Genomic DNA, 16,795 nt, shown 5'->3' with positions numbered 1-16,795 from the left:
AGATGAGCTCTTTTGAGCCTCTTCTTCCTTCCCACTCCAAAGCACGTTCGCTAGATGGGTAGAAAAGTCCATGGCCAACCACTGAGAGTGGGGAGGTGAGCATCACCTCAGCTTCTCCCTCTTCCATGCTGGCTGCAGCCCAGCAGGGCAATCCCCGAGCTCAGGATCTTCCAAGCAGCCGGGACGGATTGTTGATGCCCAGGGTGGAAGGCAAAGCACCCTGCTGCCTATCACGTGGAGGACAGACGTTCTCACTGGTCCTGCTGCTTGAGTTCATATCTCCTACAACCACCGACAGTGTTCGGATGTTTCTTTTGATATAGTGATACCTTGTTTTCCTGCATATATTTTAAATAGAAATGTTGGTCCTTCCCCTCATTCCTTGTGCTTTCTTTTATGTTTTGTCCTATAATCAAGAGAAATGTTAATAATAGCTATATATTAATATGTTTCATGGTACAACTACCCCTATTGCGTTATCCTTTTTTAACTTTGCTACTTCAGGATAGATAGATGGCCCAATATGATACCCCCTTTAGCTTCCTGTGTACCCACAGGCGGAATCTGGGTGCATCTGTCCTTGTTCAGATGCAACGTTAATATAATTTGTATGCAGTATGAATCATATCCCTTCAACTGGATCCTCACTCCAGGGAGGAGGGAATAGCCCAGTGATGGTGCGCCTGCTTCGCATGTAAAACGTCCCAGATTTGGGCCTGGCCTCTTCAGTTAAAAGGATCAGTTAACAGGTGATGGGAGGGCACCTCTCGGCCTGGTAATGCGTCAAGCTGTCGTCAGCAGGCGTGTCTGAGGAATTGCAATGGCTGCGAATTGCAGTGTGAACTGATCTGCGGTGCCAGGTCTGTGGCACAGACGTTCTGAAAATCCAAGCATGAATCATCACCATCAGACAGCCCTCTGCAAATGTGTTTGAATAAGCAGGGTGCTGCAGAGTATCTAAAGAGGAGATGTCCCTTGAAACCTGACACTTGTTTTGCACAGATCATGGCAGTGAATTGGTAATCTGGAGTCAAAAATGGCAGAAAACAGATCAGGTGGAAGGAGGTGTACAGGAGAACGTGTGGCATGGGAAAAGTGCACGGGAAGACATTTCGCTCTCTTTATAGACATGGGATCCACTGGGGAAAACACAGTTGATTAACGGAAGAATCAGGACAGATCGGAGGAAGTGCTTCTCCACACAGTGCATGGCCCAGCTGTGGAATTCACTGCCGCCAAAGGCCACCCGCTTGGGCGGCTTTGAAAGTGGCACGGACAAATTCAGGGTGGAGAAGGCTGTCCGTGGCTGCCATGCTTGATAGCTGCAGGTTTCCTCCAGTTGCTGGGGAACATGGCTGGGAAGGTGCTCTTGCTTTCCTTCTTTTCTTCCTTGTGGGCGGATGAGCCACTGCATGAGAAGAAAGCAAGACTAGGTGAATCCTCGCTCTGCTCCAGCAGGGCTCTTGCTCTGCTCTGGTGAGAGGGAGAGAAACCTTGGCTTCCTTGGAACCGGAAGCAAGGTGGGATATACGTGTAAGAATCATAAAAATAAAAGCAGTAAGTTAATGTGAAATGATTAAACATGAACAAAATACAAATGAGGATCTTTGCATTTCCCCCCTTTTGGAGTAAACAAACTCAAACCCTAGCAGACACCCCATGGCAAACCTATTCGACCTTTTGCAGCTAAAAATACCATTTTTCCAGTATTGATGCTTTTCACATTGCTTTTATATTGCTTGGTAGTGTTTTAAATCACGATGTGTTTACAGTTATTCACCTGCCTGCGTGACTAAAAGAGGCTGAAAAAGAAGTGAAGAGAAAGGGGGAGGGGGAGAAAAAGGAAGTACAGACAGGAAGGAAAGAAGGGCCTTGCTGAATCAGAAAAAAAAAACAATCTGTTCCTTTAGGCAGCAAACTCAGTTGGTGCCACCACAAAATGGGGTCTCTGAAAAACAGGAGGTATCAGTAATCTTAGGGGAACTGGAAAGTTCTGCAAGAGCGTCCCAAGTCATCCTTTTAGAATGGATCTTAGAAAACCCCACTCAAAGGAGAACCCCAGGCCAGAGTGTATCTAGTAGCTGCAGAATGTTGAACGTCACCTGGAAAGGAAAACTGGGCGGAGGCGAGCAATTGTCTTATGTGTCATCCTCAAATCCCCTTTCAAGAATCAGAGCTGGCTTTGCAAATGGAAATACATTGACTGAAGATGGAAAACCATCTGCCCCCCAACTGGGGGCGCTGATTGGCTGAATACAAAATCATACAAGCATTCACTCTCTCTCCCTGCACAGGTACCCAAAGGACACCAGGTGGCGCTGTCCTCCATCACTTACATTGGCTGCTCCCTGTCCATCTTCTGTCTGACGATAACACTAGTTACATTCGCTGTTCTGTCGTGAGTAATTTTGATTTCTCCATCTGTTCCATCAATATCTCCCTAGAAATATGGACAGTCAGATTTAAGAAAGATAAAAATAAAATGCCAGCTTCTTTTTAAGCCACTGGACTGGATGCTCTCAGTCATCAAGAGTTTTCTAAAAGGTTATTATTCAATCTTTGGAAGTTGCAGTCATTCCCTTCCTTTTCAAGCAGAGGAGGCAGCAATTAAAATGTGGAAGGGGAGATTTTGCACCTGTGTTGCATGTGTACATGTGACTTTGAATGGAACTGCCAGTTTCATGGCTTGCTCCAGAGAGTGGGCTGTATGAGGCAGCTGCCAGCGGCCCGCTGCAGCTACAGGAAGGTCCACTGAGGGGCCAGTCCAGATTCCAACGTTCTTCTGCGAGATGCCGGTCAGAGATACTGGATTTTATGCACGGGGCATAAGCGTAGCCCCGCTGAGCAAACCAAAGGCCCACAAGCCCAGCATTCTGCTTGTGCAATGGCCAGCCAGAGGTGCTTGAGCGTGTCCTCTTAGCTCACAACATATATGCGCATGTCTCATTGGAAGCCCTACCTGTGAGCATGAGTGTGTATCTCCTGCAGATCCCTTGAGGCTTGGAGAGCTGCCCCAGCGTCTCACCTGGACACAGGCTTGTCTTCAATTCGTGTAACTCCCCCGCCCCCACACTTGGCTTTGGGCAGATTGGCCCACTTTCTGAAAATGTGTGTCCTCTACTTCAGTCCAGAAGGAAATTTGCACAAATCAAGAACTCCGTGCAAATTTGGGGGACTCTGCAGAAATTCCATGCTTGATCACTGTACAAAAGAATCACTTTTTCATGTGCACAGAGCAGGTCATGAGATGGGTGGTGAAGCAAACTTCAGAGAATCTCAGTGGTCTTGAACATTGCTGGTTTACCTATCTCTGTGGCCAAATATGTATAATTTTTTGTTTGTTTTATTTCTAGACCACTTGTAGCCAAAACTCTCTGGGCAGTGTACAATAAAATATAAAAACTGGTGTTCTGCCTCTGATCTTGGAGGTCTTATGTAACTATTAGGACAAGTTAGGAACGTTACAAAAATTTGCAATGGATTCAGCTGAGTTTGGAGTTCTGTGAATCTGAACAGTGGCTCCTGAGGTGGACTGGCTTTTTAGAAATCGCACAAATTCTGCAGAAAAGAAAAAAGAAGAAGAGAAGTGTTCTGCATGGGCATGCATGTTGCGGGGGGCTTTGTGTTGTGCAAAATGCAGGTGCATTTCCATAAAATCTGATGTCATCAATAAGCAGCAGCGGAATAAGCTCACCTGGCAAACACACACAGAAGAGAATCAACACACTCCAGACATCCAATGAATAGCAGTCTGGATTTGCCTAAACAGATTATAAAGCCACCTCAGTTGGCAGCCATCCTTTCTGCTTGCGGTAGCAAATTTGATTACGCACTGTGAGAAGCAGCGCTCTCTTTTGTGGGCATCACGTTCCCTGCTGTGGCGCTTCCCTGGATGACACCTGGCCCGTGCATTATGCTTCCTTGTCTTCACCTCTGCACCACAAAGCTCTGTTATGAAAAGGAAAGGAAAGGAAAGGAAAGGATGCTGGCCAAGGCAAGCTTTTGCTCCTGCTGCGCTCATGGCCCTCTGGCCAGCCATAGTGGAGACCTGATGGCACGTGCCCAATGAAAGGCACAGCTCCCACAAAGGTGCACGCAAAGGGAGAAGGAACGCCTCTCTTCTGCACAGTCTGGTCCATTGAAACCTAAGACAGGAGGAAAAGAACAGGTGTTGGGCAGAGGGACCAGAATTGGACCTCCAGGTGCCTCCAAGATATGTCCCGGGAAGGAACAGGTTCTGCTGCTGTTCTGGGGGTTTCTTCCACTCCATACAAACTTTGGGGAGATCCAGAAGAGTTCTAAAAATGCTGTTTGTTTAGAATGCCCAGTTCCTTCTGTGTATCTGGGCACATATTTTCCATCTCTGCTTTAGCAACGCACATTCTTGAAGATGAAAAAAGCACTGCCCAAGAGCTCGGCATAGACGGTTTTCCCCTGATCCCACTGAAATTTTCACATTTCAAGTTCGTTCCATTCCAGATATACATAAACTCTGGTTTGTTTTCAAAAGATGCAAGTATTACAAGAGCAAACTTCTTTTCTCGATTTTGGCTGTGTGTGTGCATTTTAATTTCTCCTTTTCATTCTGCATCGATTGGTTTCCTTGAACCCAGAGGCCATTGCTATGGGAGGAGAGGACAAAGATTGCATTTTTAACGGGGTTGAATGCCCAGAATGAGCAGCAATGCTTGTTGGAATCTACTGTCCATCAAATGACTTAAAAAAACCAAGGGCGAGCTGATATTATTAAGATGGGCTTACTTCATGAGCACTAAGTTGCATTCTTATTGAAATGACAGCATCCCAATTAAAACATCATGTTGTGACCTTGTTACCAGAGGGCTGATCTCATTAAGATGTGAAGAGGCATGTGGCATCCAGGGTGGAGCGGCCGCAAGGTCAGAGCAGTGGAATGGGGCAGATTTTTATCTCCCACTTAGCCTGATGACAAAAGACAGTTTTCCCCGCTCTTAGACCACAATCCCAGTTGCCATCTGGGACACTGCATTTTAAATTTTACGTAACATCAGTTATTGAATAATTCCTGACACTGTCAGAGGATGCGTGTCTCTTGAAATCACCGGTGGGGTGTTTGTGAATGCCCATCACCGTTGCATTCTTTTACAAAAAAGAGTTCTCTCAGTGGGTCAATTAGTGGAAAGATGAACCCGGTTTCAGATCTGCCTTTTGCGAGAACTTTGCAGCGGTCCAACTTAATATGCAGTCTCCTTTGCATGATGCATCATGATGAGCGCTTTTTTCCGGGTTTGTGCCCAGGCCTGTTCGGGTTCCACCTCTGTCTTTTGTCCATGAATGTGGAATAAATTCATGTCAGGCTAAGTAGACAGTGGCCAAGCAGCTGCCTGCAGGGAGCCCACGAGCAGGACAGCACCCTAACACCTTCCTGACCATGTTCCCCAGCAATGGGTGCACATAGGCCTACTGCATCTGGTACTGGAGATAGTCTAGCGCCATCCAGACTAGAGCTCTGGATAGCCTCCTCCTCCTCCTCCATGAATTTATCCCATCCCTTTTCAAAGCCATCCAGATCCGTGGCCATTGCTACATCCTCAGGAAGTGAATTCCATAGTTAATGGTGCAATGTATGGAGAACCATTCAAAGCCATCGCAAGAGCCATATTGGATTGGTTGAAGGACCCATCTAGGCCAGCATTCAGCTCAGGCAGTGGCCCACCCACTGCCCAGAAGGGACACCCACAAGCAGGACAGGAGTGCAGTGGGACCTTCTCAGCCATGTTCTCACACGGTGTGACTTCTTCCTGGTGCATTGGCATTCTCCCTCTGATACTGGGGAGAGTGCGCAGGCACTGAGGCAAGTAGCTGTGGATCCAGGGCAATCCTACACATAGTCTCTCAGAAGTCATTCTGATTGTGCTCATTGGGACTTTATTACATAAATATGTGCCTAGAATTGAAGAGTGCATAACTGCTCAGAAGCAACCTCCGTTGAGGTCAATGTGGCTTCTTCCTATGCCAGTCTGTGTACAATTGCAGCTTTAACGTAACCTCGGCACTTAGGCAAGCGCCTCGGGCACTCTTGTGCAGCCAGCCTAGGAAACCAGCTCCCTGCAGATGAATCATCAGTATGCCCTTTCTTCTCAGCCTGCTAACCGACTTTTCTTTCCACAGCTCTGTCAGTACCATCCATAACCAGCGCTACCACATCCACGCCAACCTGTCGTTTGCCATCTTGGTGGCTCAAATCCTGCTGCTTATCAGCTTCCACTTTGATCCTGGAACGGTAAGATCAAAGCAAGGGCTTAGAACATAGGAAGCTGCTGCACACTGGGTCAGGCCATTAGCCCAGCTAACCTCATAGTGTCAACTCTGACTGGCAGAGGTTACCTGGCAATTCGGGCTGGATTCTCTCCTTGGCCCACCCAACCCTAACGCTACTCCTAGCCCTAGCTGGAGAAGCTGAGAGTTGAACCCTCTGCATGCAAAGCTGGTGTCCTCCCATTGAGTCCCTCTCCCTCTCACTGTGATTTTTGGAGGTCCCTCCAAGCCCCCCAGGACCACCATCAAGGTGTTCATTTCTCTACCACTACCAACCACAGGAAAACAGAAATTTCCAGGAACAACAGGGTTTTCCCCCTTGCAACCCAGATTTTTAGCTGAGCTCTGGGGAGAGAAAGGACTGAATCCTGGCACGTCTGAGTAAGTGTGCCCAAGGGCAACAGGTTGTGTACTGTGCTCCTGCTCACTGCAGTGTATCTTTCTGATTTGCCACAGCTCTATTAAAAGTTGGGCGCTTTGCTAATGTGCGGAGTAACACCCTAATCCTTCCAGCATGTTTTGTATCAGTTCTTGAGGGGCTGTGACAGATGCATCTGCTTTAACGTTGGGCAGCACAAATAAGACAATAAAACAATGCATTAATCATAGTCAGCCTGTGGGCTGAAGTTTAAGTTAACAATTACCATCGCTATTATGGATGTTAATAATAATAGGGAAGTTTCATCTGAGATACTCAGCATGTGAGGGAACCATATTCTCGTTATCTTAATTTAGCTGCCAGAAAGAAATAGACATTCTGGACAGGCAATATTGTTCCAAGTTGGGCTTGTTTTCGGGTGACCTTTTCACTGAAACTCTCAGAAATATCTTTCAGTTCTTGGAATTTTTTCCTCTCTTTTTTGCATGTCCATGGCACACAAATTGATCTTGATACAATCATGTGTTTGATCCAGTGACGTTACCTTGGACTGGAGGCGAGGCAAAATTACCTAGAAGGCATTTCTCTGAAAAGATGTCCGAGATATGTCTTTCTCTTAATTCAGCCCTAGAAAAAGAATGCATCTTTGAAGCATTACCTCCCAATATTCTCCACCATATTTTGGAGGTGGTGGCTGCCATTTCCTTCATACAATACCCTGGAATATTACTAGATCCAGGGAGGTGTGAAGAATGGAAAAGAGTAGGCAGGCAGCTAATACTTTTTTGTATTAATTTAAAAAACCCTTTAAACATTAAGATTAGAGGAGCAGGTGGGCATCAGGGGGGGTGGTCCTGAGCACTACGGTGCTTGGTCAACATGGTAAGGACACCAAGTTTGCAAGGCATCAAGTTTAAAAGGCATCTCTTGACATCTCATTGCATCCCACAATGTCCACTGGCCTGCTCGGCCTCATGGTAGGGCCGGCTCCACTGGGAATGGGGCAAGGGAGACAGGAAAGCCAAATGGAGCAGATAATGCTATTTCTGAGATCTTGGAAAGATTTGAAGGCCACAAAGGTGGGCAGAGGCTACCTTTGTATATTTTTCCCTTCGGTCACCCTGATCTGTAGCCCCTATTTCCTATGGCTGCAAGAAGGAGCAAACGGCTAGCTTACCCCTCCTGCCCTTCCCTCTAATCCTGAGCAGCAATACTGGAGGAAACAGATAAGCCGCGGGGAGTGGGAAGAGGCAGGATGAGAAGGGTCTTGTTTTAGAGGGGCAATAAAAAATCGGAGAGAAGGGCGCTTAGCAGAAAATATGCAATCAGAAGAAACAAGCAGACCACAACAAGGCAGGAAAACATACAACCAAGCAACCCTTAATAAATCTGCAAGACCGTGTGTTAACTCCAAAGAGGCAAGCTAAGCCAGAGGGAAATAAAATGTGTGTAGGGAGCAAGATTCAGAGATGAAAAAAGGGATGTCTTATTGTCACACTTGCTGTCTTTTCATTTTTCCATTCATATGTGGGTGTGTGTGTGCACAAATACACAGAGTTATGTTCTCTTACCACGTAGGCACTGTTTCAATGGAGAAATGTTTACTTTTTGGAATAAGGCAACTGAGACTGCATCACGTAGTCATTTCCTCAGAAATAAGACCCACTGTAACTAAGGGGTTGCCTTTACTTATATGTTGTCCCACTTTGGACCTCCTGGGCCCCTAAGTGAGCCAACGCAGAGTTACATAGTGAAATCCGCATTTTATAAATTCTGCAGTTCAGCTCACCTTGAGACAACTGTGCATGTAAGGGGAACATGCAGAGAAAATGTGCCTATTTGCAAAATGGGCACACCATGGAAAAATGCTTGGAACGCAATGGGAATAGTCATGGAATCCTGCTGGAATGAAAGTGCTTGGAAGAACCTGTGCATTTAAACATGCATACCAAATTGTGTGGATTAGACAATGACAAGCGAAGAGAGATGGAGAAAAGGGGGTGGAAAAGAGAATGGATTGGCAGAAAGAAAGAGATGCAAAGGAAGGAGTGTGAGAAAGAGAGAGAGGAGGGTGGCAAAAGAGAGAAAATGGGTGTCCCCATCTAGTTTTGCCTCTCATCGTGCTCAGCAAATATTTGGCTCTGCTGGCTGCTGGCACGTGTCTCCCCAACACACCATCCCTGTAAATGCCCACAGACCCCTCGCGGTGCGACTGGCAACCTTCCCCATCAGGGCAGCTGCGGGATGTGATGTGGGCATGTGGATGCCATTCCTGGGCACCAACCTTCTCCTCCCCATCAGCGGTGGCTTGGTGGCTTCCCAGCTCGTGTCCATTCTTTCCCCATTGGAAGGCTTCTTCTAAGGCTTAATTATGGACAGCAAGCACTTGAGACCAAAATATGCTACTGTTTTTGTGACTTTCGACCCTTTGCCTTTGGCATAATCCACCTGGGATGCTACCCTGGAAAGCTTCTCCTAAAGGGCATCGGGTCCTCAAACTGAAAGAGGCACAACTCCCTCGTGAGAGGTTCTGTTTAAACTTGGGCAGACAGAGGGTCTTAAAAAGTCACATTTGCTTCACTGCCCAGTCAGACGGGTTGTGTGTCAGTTTTGGACTGATGTTTGTGTTTTTATTTATTTATGTATTTATTATTTATTTATTTATTTATTTATTTAAAACATTTTTATGTTGCCCCCATCGCAACAAAGCCTCGGGGCAGCTCACAACAAGCACAAAATATACAAATATAACAAATTATACAATAAAAATATTACAACCCAGTGCATCTCAGCTTAAAAGATTTAAAATCCTATAAATAACCAATAAATTAACAATTAAAATAAGTTTTAAATAAAAGGGTCTTAGCCTTTGTTTGGGGGGATCTGTCCCATCTTCTGATCCCTGTGACCTGCAGATCAAATGTCAAGCTGATGCGTGAGGTCTGTGCAGGCTGGCCTGCCCAATTTGTGTGGTGCAAATTGGGGCTGAGGATAGGATCAGGGACAAACAGCGAAGGCCCCTATAGGTCTTGCGTGGGACTCTGGTTCTTGGGCTCCACACGTTCTACATTTTATTCTGTATTTCGTTCTCAGGTTTCTTTTTATTTTCTCCTGATCCTGTGTGTGTGTTGTGCTGTCATCTCTTAAACGTGATTTCCTGCTCGTCTGCTACGTTTTAAATAAATCTTCCCCATTTAATTCACCTTCACCCTGAGTCTGGCCCCTTCTGGTTACCACCAGAGGCTCACTGAAGCCAACTCAATAGAGCTTAAAATAGGACCTATTTTACAAAAGGTTAGAACACAGTGCAAAGCAGAGCTGCATCTCCGTGTTGCCAAGGTAACACCAAGATGTCCTTCCTTCCCCCTGCCTCTGTTAGTGGGGCAGCTTTTTAGCCTCTCCCATAAAGCATTTATCGAGAGTCTTGTACAGGTATGGTTCTGCAGGCTCCAACAGGCCTGCGATTTTGGCTCAGCCCTAGTCCTAATTGCAGCTCGGACAACTTATTTGTTATAGCAAGCTCCTCCTAACCTCAGTCACCAGGGGAGGACAAAACTGTGGATTTACTTTACAGGATTGTATAGGGATTTGAGATAAAATATGTAAGATACAGATTGGGCATCTGATGCATGTATTATAAGCAATATTTTAGCAGGACTGCAAACTGCATCGGCTGGTGCTTTCAATGTTTCACACGTATCTCTATTTATTTGCTTGTTTTGATTTCTTTCCAGGTGCCCTGCAAAGTCCTGGCTGTTCTACTCCATTTCTTCTTCCTGAGTGCCTTTGCTTGGATGCTGGTGGAAGGCTTCCATCTCTACAGTATGGTGATCAAAGTGTTTGGATCTGAAGAGAGCAAGCATTTATACTACTATGGAATTGGATGGGGTAGGCAATTCCCCCTTTCCCATTCCAAGAAAACTCCCATTCACAACAGAACCGGGTGAAAATGGACTTCCTTGGAGGAAGCATTCCAGAAGGCCATGTGATGCAGGCCAAATTGGAGAGTGCTCCTCACATGGGGTACTGAAGGAGTCTCTCTCGTCACTGCTTTCATGCAGGAGTGTAGCAGATATGGGGGACAGTCCGCAGTGATATTTTCTGCCTTCTTCCCAGTCTGCCAGGAGCTGCTGGGATGTGGAGTTGCACCCCATAGGGTGAACTGCTGAACTGCAGGAGCCCACTTTCCATCCGGGCACCCTCCGTGGGTGGCCTTTGCTCATTAGGTCAGCCAGTGCATCCTCCTGGTCGGGAAAGCGATGGAGGACTTCCTGGTTTTGTGCTTGGCACAAGCAGCAAATTGTTCCCAAGTCGTGACATTTGTACCCTTGGTTGTTCCTTTATCCTGATGGCTATCTTGCTTCTCGACAAGGCCTCCGGGTTTGCCTTTTGGTCCAGACTTCTGGCTTATACTTCAGCCTTGCCTTTCAGTTTCTCTGATGATTTCAGACGTCCTCTTTATTCCTGAGGCTCCTGACCCACCTCAGACAGCCATGAATGGGCCACCCATGAAAGAATTGAAGCTATGCCTCTCCTTGTGTTGCTGCTAGAAACCAACAAGCAGTGGTCTTCTTCCAGGCTGCAGATTTAGTGGGGGAAAGGTGGTTGCGAAGGGGGAGCATCAGGAGCAGGCAGTTACAGCTCTTCTATGTATATCTTTTGGCCCTTTCTCCTTCTTCCCCTCTTCCCTTCATGATCCCCCTCCATCTTCTGTCCCTCCATCTTCTGTCCCAGGCAGTGGAAGAGCATCTAAGCGCATGTAGGCGCATGTGCGTGCACACTCTCCTTTCTCCATCTAACTCAATTTGGCCTTCCTCTGAGGCCGTCTTTGTCCTCATTGTTCCAGGGAGGTAGAAATGGTGCTTGTCAAAGCTCACTAATCAGAGGTAGGGGAAAAGGAGCGATGTTCTGAAAACCCAAGTATACTTCAGACCGTGTTTCACTGATGTACGCTTCAGCATGGGTTGCTTAAAACATCACACACTGATGCAATGAAGAATCTTTCTGTGACTGTAGGCGTGATGAGATCGTGGTTGCTTTGTAGGGTTTTCTTGCATATTTGCCCTTTGGCTTGATAATGGGAAGAAAAGAGAGAAATTAATGTTTCAGAGACATTTCCTCCTACGCTCATGTCAGCCAAAAATGTTTTCTCCTTTTCTGTGAAAGGGGGGTGCATATACATCCCCGCAAGCAGCCCCTCACCCCCCTTATTCAGGTATCATCTCCACTATAAGCCCATTTGCAACTGCACCTGACTTCCATTTTGGCAATGTTTCTTCTCCTGCAACTTTTTCTTCTTAGCAATGATGACAAGATCACGTAACCCATCAGATCTGCCCATGTGATGATTTCACTAAAGATAAATTGGAGCAAAGCTGTTCTGGCTCTGGATATAGAAAAAGTCTGTTGGGGGATTGACAGAAGGGAGGTTCCAAATGAATGGTCAAGCAAGTCTGGGGTCCAGACGTAGGAAGGGTATGATAGTCTCACCATGTGTACCCCCTCCAAAGAGGGGAAAGTTCTGGGGTTGTGGTGAGATCGGGCCAAGGTCAGAGCTAGGACTGGAAGAACGAAGTGCATAGCACCACAGACAGCTCCAACTTCACTTCTTTGCTGCTCCAACCTCTGCCAACCCTGGTGGAGCCTTAAGGGGTGTCTTGGCTTCATTTAGTCTGTTTGCATGTGCGCCTGCACAAGCCTGCTCATCAAATGGAAATCTCCTCCTGAAATGGGCGTAGGTCTTTCCTAAAAATGTTCAACACTGATCATTCAAAGGTGAGTGTGGAGTAGTGCAGATCTGGACCTGTAGTTTTTGGACTTCATGTCCACCTGGGGGTTGGCCCCACTGGATGTTTTTTGTTGCTTTGTTTTGTCAACAAAATGTACTTTCAGGACCAAATCTTCTTCCTGACCTGAGGGACAGCATACCTTGGGCTTGTCTCCTTTCCCTTTGAGGATAAGCAATCAGAAACCTGGATCCTGAGAGAAGCCAATGTTGCTTGAAGTGTTTCCATCTTTATTATTTTATATTCCCCACACTGACACCATTTTGTAGCCCAGTTTGACTGGGTACATGACAAGAACGAAGAAGAGCAAGTTTAAAAGAGAGCTGGTGTGGTTAGAGGACTCGACTGGGACTCAGGGAAACAGGGTTCATGTCACTACTTGGCCATCAAATCCACTGGATGACTTTGGGCCAGACACCAATTTTCAACCTGACTTAGCATTAGAGTTACTGGGGGGAAGAGTAACCTCTTTCATGTGGATCACCTGCCCCACATATGAGACCCTGAGGGTGCAGTCCTAGTCACTTTTAAGCAGAAAATAATCTACAGCTCCCATCATTTGTCAGCCACCCCTGCTGGCTAAGGAATGCTGTAACTGTTGGCCTTTTTCTGCCTAAACATGCATAGGATGCTGCCTTAATGCACCGATCTTTAATATCTTAGCTGCTGTGCCTAAATTGTACAGCTCATCTCCAGCTTCTGTGCCCCCAACCAGGCAGTGAAATGCATGAGCGCTTTTGTTTATTGTGGGCAATCGATTATCCCTCGGTAGGGTTTTCAAGGAGATTCCAGTGTTACGACCCTAAGTGGAAGCGCTTTCTTCCCTTTCTATTGTCTCAAGTGGTTAGCTCTTAGGAAGACAATTGGTTTATTTCAGAGTAACCAAATTCAGTGGTATTTCACCACTCAGCCCCCTCCCCACCCCCAAACACTACCTGGCCTTTGCCAATTTATCTCCTAATATTCCATTAAAACCTAAAAGAGAAAAGCTGAGTTTGCAGACCATTTTACATTCATGGAATTAGCTCTTCTTGTTATCCAGATGACTGCCTGGCATTTCATCTGCTAAAGTTTTACTATCTTGCCAGGGAACTCTCTGTTTAATTTTCTTCTCCAGTGCAGTTTTCAGCTGATAAATAATCAGGTTAAATCCCAGGAACATCTCAGAAGAGTTTTAGGAAAGCTGCCAGGTTAAGGCTATGTGGCACCTAAGCAAGCAGCTCTGTCTTAAATGTCTCTGAACTGACATTTTCTATGCATCATGGATAGCTGAATAATACTGGATGCTGTAGAGCTTTTCTCTGTAAACAAGCAAGGCGTTGTGTCATTGTTGTCCTCCCGCCACACACATTATAACCCACTCCATCTTGGAATTCTGAGCAACCTACACACATGCTCCACAGTTGTACCTTCAAGAAGAACAAAAGGAACCAGTCTCCCAAAGATACAACACGTCTTCTTGGGAGAAAGAGGTATGTGTGGAAATGCTCCCAGCCACTCATTCTTGGGTACATCCTGCCCCAAACTGGTGTCTACCCAGATGTTTTGTCGCAGAACTCCACCCCTTGCTCACCATCAGGCATGGTGGCTGGGAAGGATGGAAGCTGGTATGTCAAACTTCTGGAGGATAAATGGCTGGGAAAGGCTGTATCTCCTCCTTGTCCTAGTCTGAGTTTTCCATGGCAGCCAAGAGAAATTATCTCCTTTGCTTCCTGGAATGCCTTCCTAGGGACTACAGCATTGCTCTCTGAGGGAGCAATTCTATGTGTGTTCAGGTAGGAAAAATCCGAGAACTCCCAATATTCCCTAATTATCATGACTGTAGGGGAATGCTGGGAGCAATAGAACTTTCTTCTGTCTAAACATACATAGGATCATGCCCTTAATAAATTTCAGATTCATTCAACTTTGGGAGTTAGTTCTTCAATTATTTTAGCTAAAGTTACTCAATCACTCCAGCAGGCAAATCAGTTCAAGTGATTAACCACATAATTAAATCAGCCTCCAGGTTTGTTCTTTTGATTGTATCAATATGCTAATTCGATGATGAACCAAACTCAGAGTCATTCAGAAGAATTTCATAGAAACAATTCAAGGGGATTTTCAAGAAATGCAGTTCCATGGTGCAGCTGATTCTCTTGCACTGACTCTCCTTGCATTTATGAAGATCTTTTTGACCATTTCCCCCCATTTTACAAATGCCAAATTCATTTTCTTTGGTCTGTGAATTGGGTATTTGCAAAGATCTCCTCCAGCCTCAAGCTTCCAATACTTCAATTTTCTTCTGTCAGCTTTCTTCATTGTCCAGCGTTCACACCCATAGATTGTGGCAGGGAATACAATAATCTGGACAGTGTTGATCTTGGTCTGCAGTTATACATCCATACACTTGATGATCCTTTTCAATTCCTTCATTGCTGCCCTACCAAGTCGCAATCTTCTTCAAATTTCTTGGCTGCAGTCTCCCTCTGAATGGATGACTGAGCCAAGGTACATGAAATCTTTCACAATTTCTATTCCTTCATTATTAAGTCTTACTGCTACCTTTGAATCTGCAGGAAACCCAGAGATCTGTGTAGACCTCTGAAAGGAAGTGTTTTCTCCCAGAATGCAGTGCACTGCGATTCTTCTGCCCTTCCTGAACACACAACTCCATGCCTTCTCCCCTCCAAGGGTTATCTATTGCAACTCATATCTATTGCAACTTTTTATTCATCCCTCCCCTCGCCTGTATTTGTGGAGATCAAGAGAGAGGAACTGGGTGCCGAAATCTCTCCATCTCTCCATCTCTAACATTGCAACTATACTGAGAATGCTATCTCCAGGGAGATTTTGGCACTTTCTGTTTCAGAAGATATTTTTAGCAGCTTGGATTGGGAGCCATTGACTCCGGAGTGTTATTAAAGGCGATGAGCCCGATATTGCTTTGCTAGGAGGCACCGAGGGGAGCAGAAGCAAAATAGATTAGATTTTTTCTTATTCTTTTTGGGAAGTTGGATCAAAGACAGAGAATGTTGTTATCTGCAGTAGCCAAACAGGAGGTTGTCTTTGAATGGTTCTGGGTCAGGGCCACGTTTATTGATTAGGCACTCCAGTCAAATTGTAATTCTTGTCGAGCAGATATTCCTTCTCTTCCGTCGCAAGGCAGTGAGAGCCAGTTCACACTGGGAATGACGGAAAGAGCTGTGCTGAATGCTTGTAAGTGAGCATTTTGGCATGAAAGGGGGCTTTTGGGGGAGAGGAGGATACACAGCCTGAAATCCCCCATCCAGCTCATAATTTTTCAAGGCCCAGCCTTCACTGTTCCTTCAAGTAGCTCTTCCCCCTTCTCTGCCTTTGTTGTCTCCTCTTCACTGCAACATGATGCCAGCCCACCAGAGACAATGTGAGCATGGCTGTGCCACAGAGCTGAAGAGCCAATCAAATGTGGCCTAGCGTTGTATGATGCAGAGGGAAAGTCAACTAAGAGCGAGAGCAATGCTTCTTGCACCATCTTGCCCCCGCTCTGAATGAGTGAAAGAAATGCATGTGACACACTGTCCCTGCAGGCAAGGGCCAGAAAGGAAAGTTTCCGTTATGAACACCACCTGAGTGAAAGTGTTCAAAAGCATTCCTCCACAATCGGTGACGATAGGGGGCAATAAATCACCACTGGCGTTTGCAGAGAACAAAGAATACGGGCAGAGAAGGGCAGAAATCCATGATGTATCCAATTACAGATATAAACATATCACATCCAGAAGCCCACAATTCATTCCAGCCCCCAAGACACTCATCTCTGAAAACAGACATTAGCTTTTCAATGTTGCTATTTCCCCCATGTCAATAAACAAACAAAACCTCTACAACCATGCTTCTGCTAGTTTTAAAGGGTGCACGCAGATCCCAATAGAGAGAGTGTGTGTGTGTGTGTGTGTGCGTGTGTGCTCGTGCGTGCGTGCGTGCATGCTATGTACAGGTCTTGTCTCCTCCCCACTTTCCCACAGAAGCTGGTGAAAACTTCAGAAACTCAGTTCTTTATTAGAGCTTCACCTTATGTTTAATGATCTTAAAGGCTAATCCTATGGATGTTTAGACAGAAAAAAACCCTACAGCCCAATGGACTTCCCTGCCAGCCCATGCACTAAATGTGCAATACCAGAAAACAATACTAGGAAAGCATCCCCAAATCTACAGGAGTTCTTCGACATGGACCAAGGCCAAAGATGCTGGGACAAGGTCCTTCAGATTTCCCCCTTCAGCCAGCGAAAGCAACTAACAGGGCTGCTGGGTAGCTGCAGGACCCCTTTGCTGCCCAAAGCAGCATTTATATAATAATTCAAGTTGTTGTTCT

At 46.0% G+C, this 16,795-nt stretch overlaps 1 protein-coding gene across 3 annotated transcripts in view; it reads left to right on the top strand.

Annotated features, from left to right (window-relative positions):
* ADGRD1 (adhesion G protein-coupled receptor D1) overlaps nucleotides 1-16,795 on the top strand; it is a 148,008-nt gene that overhangs the window by 89,155 nt on the left and 42,058 nt on the right. For all 3 annotated transcript variants that reach the window (XM_044440635.1, XM_044440637.1, XM_044440636.1), the window contains 3 exons: nucleotides 2,295-2,398; nucleotides 6,151-6,262; nucleotides 10,411-10,564. In XM_044440635.1, coding sequence (XP_044296570.1) covers nucleotides 2,295-2,398; nucleotides 6,151-6,262; nucleotides 10,411-10,564 — 370 coding nt within the window. The remainder of the gene's footprint in view (nucleotides 1-2,294; nucleotides 2,399-6,150; nucleotides 6,263-10,410; nucleotides 10,565-16,795) is intronic.

This window comes from Varanus komodoensis, unplaced genomic scaffold (genome assembly GCF_004798865.1).
Source record: "Varanus komodoensis strain SLA01 unplaced genomic scaffold, ASM479886v1 scaffold38, whole genome shotgun sequence".
NCBI lineage: Eukaryota > Metazoa > Chordata > Lepidosauria > Squamata > Varanidae > Varanus > Varanus komodoensis.
The sequence above is the reverse complement of the archived record's forward strand: the minus strand, read 5'-3'. Positions and strand labels throughout refer to the sequence as shown.